General features: G+C 45.4%; 1 protein-coding gene across 8 annotated transcripts in view; it reads right to left on the minus strand.

The window, feature by feature from the left end:
- LOC121290772 (phosphorylase b kinase regulatory subunit alpha, liver isoform-like) overlaps positions 1-17,493 on the minus strand; it is a 164,364-nt gene that overhangs the window by 108,785 nt on the left and 38,086 nt on the right. For all 8 annotated transcript variants that reach the window (XM_041211669.1, XM_041211673.1, XM_041211672.1 and 5 more), the window contains 4 exons: positions 6,638-6,736; positions 6,377-6,523; positions 3,384-3,437; positions 2,724-2,846 (listed from right to left, as the gene is read on the minus strand). In XM_041211669.1, the coding sequence (XP_041067603.1) occupies positions 2,724-2,846; positions 3,384-3,437; positions 6,377-6,523; positions 6,638-6,736 (423 nt within the window). The remainder of the gene's footprint in view (positions 1-2,723; positions 2,847-3,383; positions 3,438-6,376; positions 6,524-6,637; positions 6,737-17,493) is intronic.

Raw genomic sequence — 17,493 nt, forward strand, 5'->3', positions numbered from 1 at the left:
TTCATTGATGAAGCAGCTGAAGATGGTTGGGCCAAGGACACTATCCTGAGGAACGCCTGCAGTGATGCCCTGGAACTGAGATGAATCACCTCCAACAACCACAACCATCTTCTTTTATGCTAGTTATGACTCCAACCAGCAGAGAGTTTTCCCCCTGATTCCCATTGACTCCAGTTTTGCTAGGGCTCCTTGATGCCACAATCTGTCAAATGCTGCCTTGATGTCAAGGGCAGTCACTCTCAACCCACCTCAGGAGTTCAGCTCTTTTATCCATGTTTGAACCAAGGCTGTAATGAGGTCAGGAGCTGAGAGGCACTGATGGAACCCAAACTGAGAGTCAGTGAGCAGGTTATTGCTAAGCAAATGCCGCTTGGTAGCACTGTTGATGACCCCTTTCATCACTTTACTGATGCTGGAGAGTAGACTGATGGGGTGGTAATTGGCCGGGTTGTATTTGTCCTTTTTGTGTACAGGACACACCTGGACAGTTTTCCACATAGCCGGATAGATGCCAGTGTTGTCGCTGCACTGGGACAGCTTGGCTAGGGGCACAGCAAGTTCTGGAGCACAAGTCTTCAATACTATTACCGGGATATTGTCAGGGCCCATAGCCTTTGCAGTATCCAGTACCTTCGGCTGTTTCTTGACATCACGTGGAGTAAATTGAATTGGCTGAAGACTGGCATCTGTGATGCTGGGGACCTCTGGAGGAGGCCGAGATGGATCATCCACTCAGCGCTTCTGGCTGAAGATTGTTGCGAATGCTTCAGCCTTATCTTTTGCACCGATATGCTGGGCTCCTCCATCATTGAGGATGGGGATATTTGTGGAGCCTCCTCCTCCAGTAAGTTGTTTAAAATTTCACCACCATTCACAAGTGGGAGGACTGCAGAGCTTAGAACTGATCCGTTGGTTGTGGAATCGCTTAGTTCTGTCTAGCACTTGCTGCTCATGCTGTTTGGCACGCATGTAGTCCTGTGTTGTAGCTTCACCAGGTCGACACCTCATTTTTAGGTATGCCTGGTGCTTCTCCTGGCATGCCCTCCTGCACTTTTCATTGAACCAGGGTTGATCCCCTGGCTTGATGGTAATGGTAGATTGGGGGATGTGCTGGGCCATGAGGTTACAGATTGTGTTTGAGTACAATTCTGCTGCTGCTGATGGCCCACAGCGCCTCATGGATGCCCAGTCTTGAGTTGCTAGATCAGTTTGAAATCTATCCCATTTAGCACGGTGGTAGTGCCACACAACATGATGGAGGGTATCCTCGATGTGAAGGCGGGACTTCATCTCCACAACGACTGTGTGGTGGTCACTCCTACCGATACTGTCATGGACAGATGCATCTGCGGCAGGCAGGTTGGTGAGGATGAGGTCAAGTATGTTTTTCCCTCTTGTTGGTTCCCTCACCACCTGCCGCAGACTCAGTCTGGCAGCTATGTCCTTTGGAACTTGGCCAGCTCGGTCAGTAGTGATGCTATCGAGCCACTCTTGATGATGGACCTTGAAGTCCCCCATCCCGAGTATATTCTGTGCCCTTGCCACCCTCAGTGCTTCCTCCAAGTGGTGTTCAACATGGAGGAGCACTGATTCATCAGCTGAGGGGGGGTGGTATGTGGTAATCAGCAGGAGGTTTCCTTGCCCATGTTTGACCTGATGCCATGAGACTTCATGGGATCTGGAGTCGAAGTTGAAGACTCCCAGGGAAACTCCTTCCCGACTGTATACCACTGTGCTACCACCTCTGCTGCGTCTGTCCTGTCGTTGGGACAGGACATATCCAGGGATGGTGATGGTGGTGTCTGGAACATTATCTGTAAGGTATGATTCCGTGAGGATGACTATGTCAGGCCGTTGCTTGACTAGTCTGTGAGACAGCTCTCCCAATTTTGGCACAAGGCCCCAGATGTTAGTAAGGGGTACTTTGCAGGATTGACAGGGCTGAGTTGCTGTTCTCTTTTCCGCTGCCTAGGTCGATGCCGGATGGTCTGTCCAGTTTCATTTCTTTAAGACTTTGTAATGATTTGATCCAACTGAGTGGCTTGCTGGGCCATTTCAGAGAGCATTTAGGAGCGAACCATATTGCTGTGGGTCTGGAGTCACATGTAGGACAGGTAAGGATAGCAGATTTCCTTCCCTAAATGACATTAGTGAACCAGATGGGTCTTTCAGACAATCGACAATTTTTCCATGGTCATCGTCAGACTTTTAATTCCAGATTTTTATTGAATTCAAATTCATTACCCTAGGTGTCTGGATTACTAGTCTGATGACAATCCCACTACATCAATGCTTCCCCGCTATAATCCAGAGAATTATTTAAAATTAAATTGTACGTAATACAAGGGGCCATTGGTACAAGTAAAATAAAAGGCAAACCTAGAATTTACAAAAATGAGTTTCACAGCTATACAATTTCAAATATGTTTTCGATTAGAATAGGTAGCATGAAATAATTGGATAGCTATGATAATGAAGGTGAAGCATATGCTGTCAATGTTTATTGTGTTACTAAGGTAGGATCTGATTAGTGCACAGGTAGATGATGATCAATGAAGCAAGCTTTACTCTCCATGTAACTGATGGATCAAGAATTACTCCCCACATAACCGATGGATCTAGCATTACTCTCCATATAACTGATGGATCAAGAATTACTCCCCACATAACCGATGGATCTAGCATTACTCTCCCTATAACTGATGAGGTTTCCAATGTCCTACCTGCACTTTGTCTTCTCTAAATACCCCATCAATGAGGAGATAGGTCCAGAATACAGGCCATTCACATTCAATGTTTTCAAACAACTGAAGTTCAGCAGAATCGTAATGCAGTCTGCTAGGATCCTAAGAACAGAAGGTAGTGATTTAAATACAGAAACTTTAAAAAAATTAATCATTAATATGCCAATGCCATCATTTTCAAATAATCAATTTGAGATCAGGAATAGTTTGCAACATTGGAAAAATTAAGAGAGACGCAGTTGTATTAAAGGGGAATGTTTACCAGAATACATTTTCAAATATTTTAAAATTACCAATGAGTTTGAATCTTTTTTTGTAAATTTACGTAGGCGTGTTAAAGAGTCAAGCAGAATGCTGATGGCATTATCAGGGTCTAAGCTTGGAACAACTATAGAGCAAGACAAGAACGAAGGAGTGTTAACAAAAGAGTATTCATGCAAAAGATAAAATGTTGGTACTGATCCTTCTGTCGGAGTTCAAAAATCACTCTATACTTATAAAGAATATAATTACCGCCACAGACCTACTGTTAAACAGGTGAGACATCATTCTCTAAGTTCTGACTGTAGCCAATTTTCTGTTCAGTTAGATGGTGCATCTACTTATCAATCTACAGACAAGAAATTGGATTCTATCTACCTCTCTTGGAGTTTTGTAGCCATCTCTCAAAAATCGACAGCAGCCATACCGCCCCTGTACAACAGAAATAAATCACAATGTCACAAAGAAAGCTCAGTCATGTAATAGTTGGACAGCACAGTACAGGTATAAGTCCACATTACACAAAGACACAGTTCTCTCCCAAAGTGAGCAAACACTCACACAATGGGAAAAACATGGCCTGGGTGCCCTGTGTAATGAAGTTATAAACCAGTTCTTTCCAGGTTTGCAGGTTCCATTGTGCAGTGCCCAGATAAATCACCCCAACCATGTTCCACTTTGTGTAGACCCTCGCAGGTCAAAGCTCCAACAGATAGGCAGGTCCTGGCTGGACAAGCAGTGGGAAGATTACCACTGATTTTCACGACTTAAGTTGGGACGTTTCAACTGGACTCATTATTGCAGAACTCCGACTGGGCTATGTGCTTCAGTGTCAGAAAGAGGATTTCTATTCTTTACTGCATTTCTGTTCTCCATACCAGAATTGAACTCGGGTGATTGAGTCTGGTTCTGATGTGATAATGTCCCAGGGTTCAGCAGCTCATAAACCATCACTGTCTGAGATCGCACACAAAGACTGTCCATTGGGAGAGAGGTATTTACGGGCTTGTGTAGAATGCCAATGAAGGGACAAATGGGGCCAATTCTAAACTCCCCCCTCCACCACATGGCACCTCAGCTGGAGAGGGGGCAGCATGAGAACGGTTAGAGTGTCAATTAACAATCTGGTGTCTGTTCATCACAATTTTGAATTGGGTCCTGAAAGGGGTGGCAGCAGGTCAGTCAGTCCTTGGCAGGAGGCCATATATAATAAGGAGAACTGGTGTCCTTTGTGTACGTAGGCCCTACTTTCAGCTTTCAAGCACAAATGAGCAGGGCATGTCCCTCACAGGCTTGTAGCAGTGGGTAGGTGGCCCAGCAGTCCGTGAAATGGTCCCGCATATTATGCATCCTTCTTTTGGTTGGGCCAGGGGGAGCAGGGGCCCTTGAGGCCTTGATTCCTCTGCCTCTTCTCACCTTGCCAGCAAAAATTTATCAATCTCAGTTTTCAGATTTTCAAACAGCCCCCAGCCTCAACAGCATTTTGGGGGAGAGTGTTCCAGAGTGTTCCACTATCCTCTCTGTGAAGAAATGCGTCCTGACATCACCCCTGAGCAGCAGAGCTCTAATTTTAAGATTACGCTCCCCTCCCCCCCACCTCCCCTTTGATTTTGGACTGCCCCCACCAGAGGAAAGAGGTTAGATTTACAGAAACTCCTTTATTTAGCTTGAACCCTTCAATTAGATCGCCCCTTAATCTTCAAAACTCAAGGAAATATAAGCCTAATCTCTGCAACCAGTTCTCAGGATTTAACCCTTTTAGCCACAACATCATTCTTATGAATCTGTACTGCATTCCTTCCAAGATTAATTTCTCTTTCCTGAGGTCTTAGAACTGAATACAGTTACTGCAGATGTGGTCTAACCAGAGCTTATTGCAACTGCAACATAACAAACATACGAATTAGGAGCAGGAGTAGGCCACTCGGCCCCTCGAGCCTGCTCCACCATTCAATAAGATCATGGCTGATCTAATTTTAACCTTAACTCCACATTCCCGCCCACCCCAATAACCTTTCACCCCCTTGTTTACCAAGAATCTATCCACCTGTGCCTTAAAAATATCCAAAGACTCTGCTTCCATCACCTTTTCCAAAGACTCACAACCCCCTGAGTGAAAAAATTCTCCTCATCTCCATCCTAAATGGGTGACCTCTTATTTTTAAGCTGTGACCCCTAATTCTAGATTCTCCCACAAGAGGAAACATCCTCTCCATATCTACCCTGTCAAGACTTCTCAGGATCTTATAAGTTTCAATCAAGTCACCTCTTATTCTTTCAAACTCCAGTGAATACAAGCCTAACCTATCCCCATAAGACAACCCACCCATTCCTGGTTATTAGTCTGGTAAACCTTCTCTGAACTGCTTCCAACACACTTACATCTCTCCTTAAATATGGAGACCAATTCTGCATACAGTAATCTAGATGTGGTCTCATCAATGCCCCATATAACTGAAGCCTAACCCCCCTACTCTTGCATTCAATTCCCCTTGCAGTTGAATACATAATATAACGTCGACCCTTTTGTATTTAAGGCCCTTTGACAGAAAGGTCAACATCCCATTATCCTTTTAAATTATATTTTGTACCTTACCACTCTGTGGATGTCTTGTGGCACAATGGGTGGCTCTCTGCTTCTGAGTCAGAAGCACTAAGTTCAAGTCCCCTCCCAGGACTTGATGGCCATGGAAGGTGCGTTCATAACATGGCCAAACAGGTTGTGTGTCAATCTGTAAATCCTTCCAAAACATGCTGGTGGGAGTGGGAGGGATTCCTGGCGAGTCATGTCATGGAAATGAAATAGGAGCCTCTACCATCACTATCCCTAACTTCAGACTACACATGCCTGTAAAAGTGCATCTATCAATGTCCCTTTGTGACTTCCTGCTCCCATCCTACGCCACTTACAACATCACCAAGCCTGGTGTCATGAACTACCTGGATGTATGACTCTATTCTTTCAGCTAAGTGATTCATAAATACAGTGAAAATCTGAAGCCCCTGTATGGGTCCCTGGGAGACACCAGCAGTCATGTCCTGCCAGTTAGAGTACATATCCATTATCATTACACTCTGTCTCCTATCCCAATTCCCTCGCCAAGCCAGTAGGCTGGCTCCAATTTTACATCCTGTCATTTTTGTTAACTACCACACGTGTGGAATTTTGTCAAATACCTTCTGGAAGTTCATATAGATAACATCTGCAGACACTTCCTTATCTACCATATTATCTGTCTGCAGTTAAAAATTGGTCCTAAAGTCTTCAAGAAGAAGGAATACTAGTATAACAGCAAGAGGAAGTGCTCATGTAAAGCTGTCTTACTGTACCACTCCAGATAGCACAGTTATTTGATTTTTAAAAAACGCACCTGCAATTTTGTAATTATTTCATTCTTTGTCACATTCACAAGATCAATGTCCTCCACAGCAAAAGCAGGGTAGGAAATAATGGAGAGAAGCCCAGCGTCAATCTCCTTTGATGTTGAAGCTCTGGGTAACATAGAAAGGAGAATGGACTGAAATAAAAAGAGAACAACGTGAATCAATTAAAAATAACCAATCACATTTGGACTGTTCAATTAAGGCAGTTCTCAGGTCAAATCACACCCATGAAATTCTCTCTCGTTTACCTGGCAATGCTGAACTTCATCAGGAAGAACATGAATGACTGACTTGGGGCCTCCCCGGGCACCAAACAAATCCAGTTCATCAATTGCCTCCAGGGCTGCCTGTTGCAACAGGAAATAGTTAGATTAGTATGAAATAATTAACATCCAGTCTGACTGTTGAATATTGACAGACGTATTGCTTGTCGAACAATGGATAACATATCTGCTGAAATAGGATTGAGACAATTCAAACACGTGTAAGGGTCTTCAATCAGAAACTTCTATTACTGCAAAAAACCAGAGATTCAAAATCCACAGGTCTCCCACTCAGGATTGTGTCCACCAGAATCAGTGCATAACTGTTTTAGGTCAATTTAAATTGTGTGACACTAATGGAAATGCTAGCCTCATGAGTTAACCATGAATGGCAGAGTTTATCAATAAAGACAGCAGAGCATCGAGAAAGATACACTGTAACAGCAACATAACAGAGACTTCTGCTCACTGCTTTGTAGAAAAAACAGAATGCGGACATAGAACTGAAAAGCTCTCAACTCTGGACACTATGATATAAATTAATGGTGAAAGAGTCTTCTCACTCCCATTAAAAGAAGCAAATACCTCAAAACTGTAGAAGAAGAGAAGGAACTGCTATTGGGAGGAGAGGCACCAGCCAGCACTCCTCGTCCTCCCCAGAACAATGGTCTGGTCAATCCGCATTTGGAACCATATCACAGAATGGCTACAACACAGAAGGAGGCCATTTGGCCCATTGTGTCTGCACTGGTTCTCCAAAGGAACCTTCTCCCTCAATTTTCTCCATTCAGATTGTTATCTAATTTCCTTTTGAAGAAGCCATGATTGAACCTGTCTCCACCACACTCTCAAGCATTGCGTTCTAGACCCTAGCTATCATGTGTGAAAAAGCTTTTCCTCATGTCTCCATTGCCACTTTGGCCAAACACCTTAAACTGTGCCCTCTGCTTCTCGACTCTTCTACCAATGGGAACAGTTGTTCTCTATCTACTCTGTCTGGACCCCTGATATTCCACAGTTGAGTAATATTTAAGGCTGTTTAATGTTGTTCAGCAAGACAATAAAGCGCTTAATGATGATAATAATAATTAATTAATAATAATCCTATGCCAGTGCCACAGTAGGGGATTTTCAGTGTCAGTCTCATCTGCTCAGCAACGATAGGAGGTGTCCAGGTTCCCTGCAGCAGCAGGACCCTTCGGCCCTTTATAGACACAGCTTAATTCAGATGAGTTTCTTTACAAAGTAAAATCGGCCAGTCTTTGTACCCGAGCCACTTCTCTGGTCTGGCAGCTGTCCATACAACCACCGGGAGTCCCTTGTATCTTATTTCATTGGGCAGACACACCAGTCTTGTACTGGACCCTGACTGAGCCAGTGATGTGGGATCTCCCAGCACCGAAAGTCGCCAAACATCACTGGGGGCGAAGGAGGCTTCCACCCTTGGAAATCTTGGGAACAGCATCGTCCTAGCCATTTCCCATTGGGCTATTCCCAGATCTGGCTGCAGCATTGGCAGGAGTCTGGCTGGACCCTGTACCCGGCCTGGAAGAAACATCAGATTTTTGCAACACCGTTGCAATTTCACTTGTTACGTGGGCCTTCTCACTCTGGAAAGCTCCAGTAATGAGAATGTGCTGGGAGCTCTTCATAAGAATAATTATAGTGAAAAATGTCCAAAATAGTTTTTAGAAGTGACAAAGTGAATCAAGCAGTGGCCACAATGAAAGCTGTAAACACATTAACCCTGCCTTGGCGTACATGTGACTCATTGCAATGACAACTGCACAACTTTAAGGGCTGATGGGATGACAAGTGAATGGCCAGTGGAACAGCCTCATTAAATTGCTTATGGCCAGGATTTTCTGGTCGTCAAGGGGGCTCGGCGGGGGTGAGCAGGAGCGGCCGCGAACCGGACCACCACCCGCGATAGGGCCCCGCGATTTCACGCTGGCTAGCCAATTAACATGATAGCATGAAACGCGCGCTGCAGCACTCAGTGCTGCCTGTGTTGGGGGGGGGGGGGTGGTGGTGTGAGGAAGGCGAGTGTGGAAGTTCACACATACGTGTGGGTGCGCACAGTAAAAGCTCTGTGTCTCATGGAGCTGATGATTTTGCAAATACACAATAAAGAATTTAAAAATGTTTAAAAAAAAGTCCCCTGTCACATGATCAGAGACGTGTAAGAGATGAGTGCAAAAAGTCATCCGCCTGTGGATGAGGTTTCGCAAATAATGTAAAGGCCGCTTGGCCTTTTCACCCGCCCGCCAACCGAATGGTTGGACAGGCAGCAAAAAATTTCAATCAATTAGTTCATTAAGGGCCTTAACAGGCTGTCTAATTGTCAGCGGATGTGCTGCCGACTCCTGTGTGCACCCGCCGACCAAAATACCGCGCAAATGCACAATGACGTTGGGCAGCTCGCCCGACATCACCGCGCGTAATTTTATGCTCATTTGGGTCAGGTGCTCGCCCGCCCAACGAGTGCAATATCCTATGATTTCTGAACTAAGATACTGAATCAGAATGAAGTCCACTTGTTTACTCTTAATTCAGAAGAATTTTCTTTTTAATTCTTTTCTTGGGATGTGGGTGTCATTGGCAAGGCTGGCATCTTTTTTTCTTCATTTACGGGATGTGGGCGTCGCTGGCCAAGCCAGCATTTATTGCCCATTAACCTTGAGAAGGTGGTGGTGAGCTGCCTTCTTGAAGCTCTGCAGTCCATGAGGTGTAGGTACACCCACAGTGCTGTTAGGGAGGGAGTTCCAGGATTTTTACCCAGTGACAGTGAAGGAGCAGCGATATATTTCCAAGTCAGGATGGTGAGTGACTTGGAAGGAAACTTCCAGGTGGTGGTGTTCCCATCTATCTGCTGCCCTTGTCCTTCTAGAAGATAATGGTCGTGGGTTTGGAAGGTGCTGTCTAAGGAGCCTTGGTGAGTTCCTGCAGTGCATCTTGTAGATGGTACAGGCTGCTGCCACCATGTGTTGGTGGTGGAGGGAGTGAATGTTTGTGGATGTGGTGCCAATCAAGTGGCTGCTTTGTCCTGGATGGTGTCAAGCTTCTTCATTTCCCATCAGAAAACGAATGCTATTCACTGCCATGAGAAAGGAGTCAGTAATCTTGGAAAACTCTGGGAAGGCTGGAAACTGCACAGGAAGAGGGAATGGAGGTGCAGTCTCAATAATAATTAGTGCAAATAAAACCATGTGGATAAATTGTCAGATTGTATGAATAAATCAATATCAATAACACAGGAGGCTTTTTCTGACTAATGTCTATCCATATCAACAGAGATTGATTTAAGAGGAGTAGACTATAAACTGCAGTGAAAACATTTTTGTTTCACTTATTTAGCCATGGAAACAAAATTCACCTTTTAATGTGTTTAATTCATAACTGGTGCTGTGCAATGTGGTTTATATGATAACTACTCCAATCACTTTACCCAAAACAAAAATAAATAGTTGTTTTGTAGTACAGGGCTTGAATGTTGCTGAAGAAAGAGACATGCTATCAAAACTTTTTGTCTTGCGCTCATCAGGGTAGCTTGCAAGGAATTACCAAACTGTAATGGGGGAACAATTTATACTGCATGAGATGAGAGTGCTGATTGGTTGGCAAGTGGACTCTGATTGGTGGAGGCATTGTCATGGACATTGCAGCTTGGAGCAGTTAACTGCCCAGCTATGTTCAAATTCAAACCAGGCAGGTCAACTCTGATTGGTCAAGGCACTATCCTGGGGGATGAACCAGGGAATGATCATTCCCTAAGCTTTGATTTAGATGAAAAAGGTGCAAACTGTGGACATGTTTCTTCTATCTGCAAAGGACAGGTCCTTATGTGTGAATATATGTGGCTTCTGGCATGCATAAGTGAGGCATACTGCGAGCCCAACTGGTTCATTTTTTGGGGCAATGCCTTGACCAATCAGAGTTGACCTGCCCCATTTAAATTTGAAGAAAGCTGAGCAGTTAACTATTCCATGCTGCATTCTCCATGGCAAAGCTTCTATCAATCAGTCCTTCCTTGCCAACCAATCAACACTCTCTTCTCATGTGGTATAAATTATTGTTCCCCCGGTACTGCTGGGAAATTCTTGCGAAATATTCTGATGAGTGCAAGATCAAAAGCTTTGATAGCATGTCTCTTTTATCAGGAACGCAGGAATATTGTGGTAGAGTTTGTGGTCAGCGGTGAAGGAAGCGTGCTCGCTGGTGACTTTGAAGTTAGTCTCGCTGAGAGATCTAGTGATCACTCTGACAGGAATTTCCCCTCTGTCGTCATGCCTGAAACTGATTGCAGCATATTTTACTGGGCATTCCCAGTGTGGAGCTACATGATGCCCAAACAGCCAATCACATTAAAGGACTCTCACTGCGATCCAACCGGGCAAGAAAAGCAGTCAAATAAAATCATCTTAAAAATGTTTACATTGAGCAAATTAAAGATTGGGACAATAGTGAGGGTAAAGGTAAAAGCTGAAGTATTCAGGGTTTTAAAAAATTAAATTTGAAAAATCGAGTTTAAATCATCTACCAATTAATCATTTAACAGCGCTGCATGATCATGAGATTTCTTTTCAGGGTCAGTTTTGTTGTTTGTCAAATCATCTTACATTGCTGTTAAGAACCCAGTTATACCTGACTGAAGAAGGTGTAATTTTGTATGGGGATTCAAACAGTGATGGCGGGAGCAGGGATGTTGAAATTCTCACTGATTTCAGTGATCGCCGGCTTGGGTTGTTGTGGGGGTGGGGGTGGTGATCGCGGTGCATCATGTGCCGGAGCATGGAGTGACACGGCACAACTTCATGGCTTCCGCACTAAGCTCCGCCAGCCCTACATCCTGAAGTTGCAGTCGCTTTCAGAGGCATAACAACAGCAAAATAGCTGTCGCCCATGTAACTCAGACCAATTAGAGATGGGCAATAAATGCTGGCCCAGCCAGGGACACCCATATCCTATAAATTATTTAATTATTTAATAAAATGTTATGATCAACAGAATCTATACAATCAAGAAGATACTGAAGCTGTTTACTGTTCAGCTTCAATAACAAACTTGAACCTGATTCCACTGTCACCATTCACTATCTAGTTATCTAGAGTTTCGAAGAACGAAAGGTAATCTCATTAAAACTTACAAAATTCTTACAGGGCGTGACGTAGATAGGATGTTTCCCCTGGCTGATGAGTCTAGAACCAGAGGACACAGTCTCAGGATAAGGGGTGGGCCATTTAGGACTGAGATGAGGAGGAATTTCTTCACTCAGAGGGTGGTGGATCTTCAAAATTCTCTACCCAGAGGGCTGTGGAACATGTTCAAGACAGAAATTGATAGGTTACTGGAGACCAATGACATCAAGGGATTCGGGATAGCGCAGAAAAGTGACGTTGAGGTAGATGTTCAGCCATGAGCAGACTCAAGGGGCCAAATGGCCTACTCCCCCCTCCTGTTTCCTGTAAATCAATGTTTACAGGGACATGTTTCAAAATGTGGCTCGCTTATACCTGCTGGCAGTTACATATATTCATGGAGTCACAGAAACTTGCAGCACAGAAGGAGGCCATTTGGCCCATCATGCCTGTGCTGGCTCACTGAAAGAACAGTGGTGCTCAGTCCCAAACCATCACCTTTTGCCCGTAACTCTGTAAGTTCTTCATCTTCCTGTCGTACTCTCTTTTAAAATTATTTATGGAATTAGCCTCCACTTTTTTTCAGGCGGTGTCTAGCTCCTGACAACCTCTAACTGAAAAACATTCTCCTCTTTTAACTGAATTTGACTCTATATGACCTCTGGTTATTGACACATACACTAGTGGGGATAGATTTTCCCTAGCTACTCTACTTAAACCTCTCATTATCTGGAAAACAATGATTCCTTTAAGCTGCACAAGCTGTGCACAAATTGACTCCTATAAATTACCACATGTGTGTGGCCACCCAAATCTTAATTTAAAAGGGCTGTGCACAAAAGAAAATAGTAATACACAGGGACCTGTCCTCTGTAAGCACCCTTTTTTGAATTAAACAAGAGTGGGGGAGGATAGCTCCCTGGTGTATTCTCCATGGAAATGCCTCAACCAATTAGAGTCGGCCTTCCAACCAATCAGCACCCTTCTCTCATGCAGTATAAATTGTTGCTCCCTTTGAAATTTGACTTTCTTGCATCTGTCCTGATGAGTGCAAAACAAACATGTTTTAAATCTAAGTGGCCATCTCTTGGAGTAGTGTAGCTCTTCTAATTGTTATTTTAAACTGAATCCAAGAATTCCAAACAAAAAGTGTTGCCACCCAGCACGGGAGGAGCTGCCGGTGCAGGTCAGGGAAAGAGAGGGGTCCTCCAGCTTGAAGTGCCCTCTCAGCAACTTATAGAACTTTGAAATAGAAAATGGCCAGGGCTGCTAGGCAACCACTGTGGGGGTAAACCCCCCTCCAGAAAGCAGCCTGTGACCTTAGCTATAACCTGGTAGAGGTGAGGGGGGTACAGGGAAGGGTCCTCTAAGCCTGCCCAGAGCACTGGATCCTCCAGCCCGCCATTCGGAGGCCACCTGCAGCCAGCTGCCAATGCCAAAGTGGGGGGGTCACAGAGCGATTGGAAAATTCCACTCGGCCTCTCATCCATGGCCTTGATTGGCCTTTTAATTAGCTTATCCTAACTGGCAGTTCTACGCCTGATCCAAACTGTAGTAAAATGGCTCGGGGAAGGGATGGCATTGGAAAACCAGCACACCGGCCAGCTGTGTAAAATTACACACCCACCCACAGGGTTCTTGACCCTGTATTGGGGAAAAAATCCTGCCTCAGACTGTTTGGATGAATGGCTTAGATCCAATTAATCAACATGTCTATTTAATAAATCCTAAGTATATAAACAATAATATCATTGCAAAGCCTCAAAGTTTACCAATGCAGTTTTCTTACACGATGAAAATGATTGGTAACATCTCTCTCGTACAATGGAAAACTACCATTTGGAGGTTGCTCAACTAGGACTAACTGGCCTGTTAGTACCCCAAGGAATGTACACAGGATTTAAGAGCAGGAGGAGGCCATTCAGCCCTTCGACCTGCTCTGCCATTCAATAAAATCATGACTGACCTGGATGTGGTCTTAACTCCCCTTTGCCGTCTGCCTCCCATAACCCTTGATTCTCTTGTCTATCAGAAACTTGTCTAATTCAGCCTTGAATATATTCAATGACCCAGTTTCTACTGCTCACTGGGGAAGAGAATTCCACAGAGTAACGACCCTTCGAGAGAAAAAAAATCTGCTCATCTCTGTCTTAGACAGTAGACCTCTTATTTTTAAACTATGCCTCTAGTCCTAGTCCCCCCGACAAGTGGAAACATTCTCCCAGTATTCACCCTATCAAGTCCCCTCAGGACCTTACATGTTTCAATAAGATCACCTCTCATTCTTCTAAACTCCAATGTGTTTAACTGTTCATCATTGATAAGCCCTTCATACTTGGGATGAGTTGTGTGAGCCTTCCCTGATCCGTTTCTAATGCAATCATATCCTTTTACAAATAAGGAGATCAAAACTGTACACAATATTCCATTTGTGGTCTCACCAAGGCCCTGTACAGCTGCAGTAAAACTTTCCTACTGAGGCTGTTTCTTCACACAATCCTGAGCACAAAGCTGGATCTGAAGCGAAGAAACGCTGGTGCTGCGTGAGAACAGACTGATAGCCAGTCTGCTAACAGCATTCCTTCACTCAGGAGCCTTGAGACTGACATCCACTGACAGGACCACCTGGCCCAGAGGAATGAAACATAACTGTGTCGGATCACCTACAAGGTTAGCTCTGGCGAGGACTATCCCCTTACTGGGCAGGCCCAGGAGTGACCGCGCAATGGTCTGCCACCCACAATCAGGCCCCGGCTGTGATTTCACGCTGGCCGGCCAATCAACGGCCAGCCGGTGTGAATCGCGCGCTGCAACGCTCAACGCTGCCGGGGCGGGGATGAGGAGGAGGGCGAGTGTGGACATTTGTGCATGTGCACTGGCGCAATCGCTGAAAGCTTTCTGAAGGTGCAGAGCTGCCTCAGGGAGCTGAAGATTTATAACATTAAAAATTAAGATTTAAAAATAAGGAAGACATGTCCCCTCAGGTGGCTCGGTCACATGAGCAGAGGACATGATGCAAATGAGTTATGAAAACTTTCATTTTATTTTTAATTAACATCAGAAACCTCATTCCGCCCCGTGGATGTTTCCTCAAATATCGAAAGGCTGTTTGGCCTATTCCCCCAGCTGCCAGCAGTAAGGTTGGATGGGCAGGGAAAAATTCTATTTAATGAGCTTAACGGCCCTCTTAATTGTCGGCGGGCACGCTGCTGACTCCCTCTTGCACCCGCCAACCAAAATATCGCGCGAGTGCATGATGACATCAGGATGCTGGCGTGACTTTATCGCGCGCTCTACACACTCCTGTGTGTCGGGCACACACCCACATGCTGAGGTGAAAATTCAGCCCGATAGCTCACTCCTGACTTCCTTACTTTGGAGATGTTGAACCAGACGTGAAAATGCAAACATATGCTACAGCATCGCACAGCATGCGCTTTAAATAAAGACTGTGGAAGGACGCCAAATGAACAGGTGGTGAAACAAGATGAGTTAGAAGTCGAGTCACGGCAATATTTCTGGACGTGACATCGCAATAAATAGATCGTCATGACAGGTTTCACTAAGTTGTCACATTTCTCCTCACAGTAGAAACACAAGGGTACGAATACATTCTTAGCAGCTGATGGAGTAAAGGAAAATATTGATAGAGTTCATGTTCCATCATGTCTTTGCACGCTAACATGTGATAACAAACACGCTCATGAGGGGCCACATGTTTCGTGAACAGGAATCTATAAATATACTGGAACAGGTTAGCTTTGGCTAAGAGATACCGGGCACAATCGCCCCAGATTTGCACTCAGTGCAGAAGTGGGCGGGTAACTCTGTGATGACGGGTTTTCACACTGTATCATCCCAATCCCGCCTCATTATTTATGCATTCCCGGGAAACACGTCTTTTCCATGGCAAACAGGCTCTCATTCACCTGTCCGCCATCACCTCACTGCTTCATCATGCCAGGCGCCATAGTTAAAGTCCAGCTGTGCACACACACATCTCAGAGCTTCCAGCCCACGACTGCTGCAGGGAAGACAAGACCCTGAGAGGCAATAAAACTGCAGCCCCTCCCAGGTTCAGTGACACGTCCCTCGAGCACCTTTTGGACAACATGGAGGCCTGCCAGGATGTCCTATACCCCTGCTCTAGCCGCAGAACAGGCAGCAACATTATTAGCTTGGTAGGCGATGGTAGCGGTGGTCAGTGCCAACGCCCTGAAAAAGAGGACAACCACCCAGTGCCACAAGAGGATGAATGATCTCCTCCATTCCACCAGGGTAAGTCACTCTTCTCATCAGTCTCAACTCACACACTCACAAACGCATCACACACCCACAGGGCCCTCACTCACTGCCAGTTCGAGGGACATCACCATTCACTCTCTCCCACACATACCTTCACTGTCCTCATCCTGTCCATGGGACCACTCACCACCCACACTGGCCAGACACATTTATCATCTGACCTGGCAGGTGTCCTGCTTACACTTTCTCCATCTCTGTTCATACAGGACAAGCTGGCACACAACAAGACAGAGGGGTCACAGACCGTTGGAGGAATGCCTGAAATCAAGGTCCTCACAGACTTTGAAAACAGAGCCATCCAGCTGGCCGGCGAGGATCTGGATCAGTCCTGAGCTGATGGTGAGGTCGGCTGCTCTACCAAGTGAGGATCCTGCAGTGCAACATCCATCAGACAACCATGCTGTGAGTGATGTGTCCTGTTTCACAGTCACTGCCATGCACTAATTATCTCCCCTTGCTTTCACAGGCACATCTGGGAAACAGCCGACAGAGTCCATTACCCAGGACCTCCAATCAAGCCCAGTGGGACCTCCGAGATCAGGACAAATCCAATGGCTCTTGCCTCCTGGCTGTCCTGGTCCCGGGCGAAATGCACAAAGTTGCGTGCCATGGAGAAGATGGCGTCCATGACCTCATGGATGCCTTTGTGGGTGGCATATTGTGAAATCCCACAGAGGTCACCTGTAGAGCCCTGAAAGGAGCCACTGGCATAAAAATTGAGCGTCGCAGTCACTTTCACAGCCACTGGCAGTGGATGCCCTCCATGTCCCCGTTGTGCCAAATCCTGCAGTAACTGGCAGATGTGACCCACCATGTCCCTAGACATGTGCAGTCTTCAGCGACACTGATTCTCAGTCATTTGCAGGAATGAAAGGCAGTGTCTACAGACCCTGCGTGTTGCTAGGTGCTGACCAGTGATGGCTCACTGTGGCTTTCCGGTGTGGGAGCCTCAGCCGTCCCATAGCCCACCATCGGTGGTCTGAGCAGACAATTGCGAACTGGTTTCACGCCGTTGTGAAACTGTTTGTGCTGTATTGTCCACTCATGCCACCAAACACGCTTGACACTGGCGGGCACAGAGAATTCCACCCACCGTAAATCACAGCGTATAAATCAACCCGCAGTATAAGACGACCCCATTTATCTGGTCTGAAAAATCATTATTTTGTTTATACTTGGCAGATATGTTGTCTCCCTTTTTCAGCCACGACACGTTATACTTACATTAGTGTTTAACCTCAATCTTTCACCCCACAAATGCATGTATTACTTACTGGCAACTTATAACTGGGAGTGAGGGATCAAGCAGGTGATATGGGCTGTGTTGCGGAGGGGCACAGGAGTTTAAAACATGCCCATTCTTTTCATCAGATGCCAATGACATTTCAAAATGGCGAC

Source organism: Carcharodon carcharias, chromosome 18 (assembly GCF_017639515.1).
Source record: "Carcharodon carcharias isolate sCarCar2 chromosome 18, sCarCar2.pri, whole genome shotgun sequence".
Lineage (NCBI taxonomy): Eukaryota > Metazoa > Chordata > Chondrichthyes > Lamniformes > Lamnidae > Carcharodon > Carcharodon carcharias.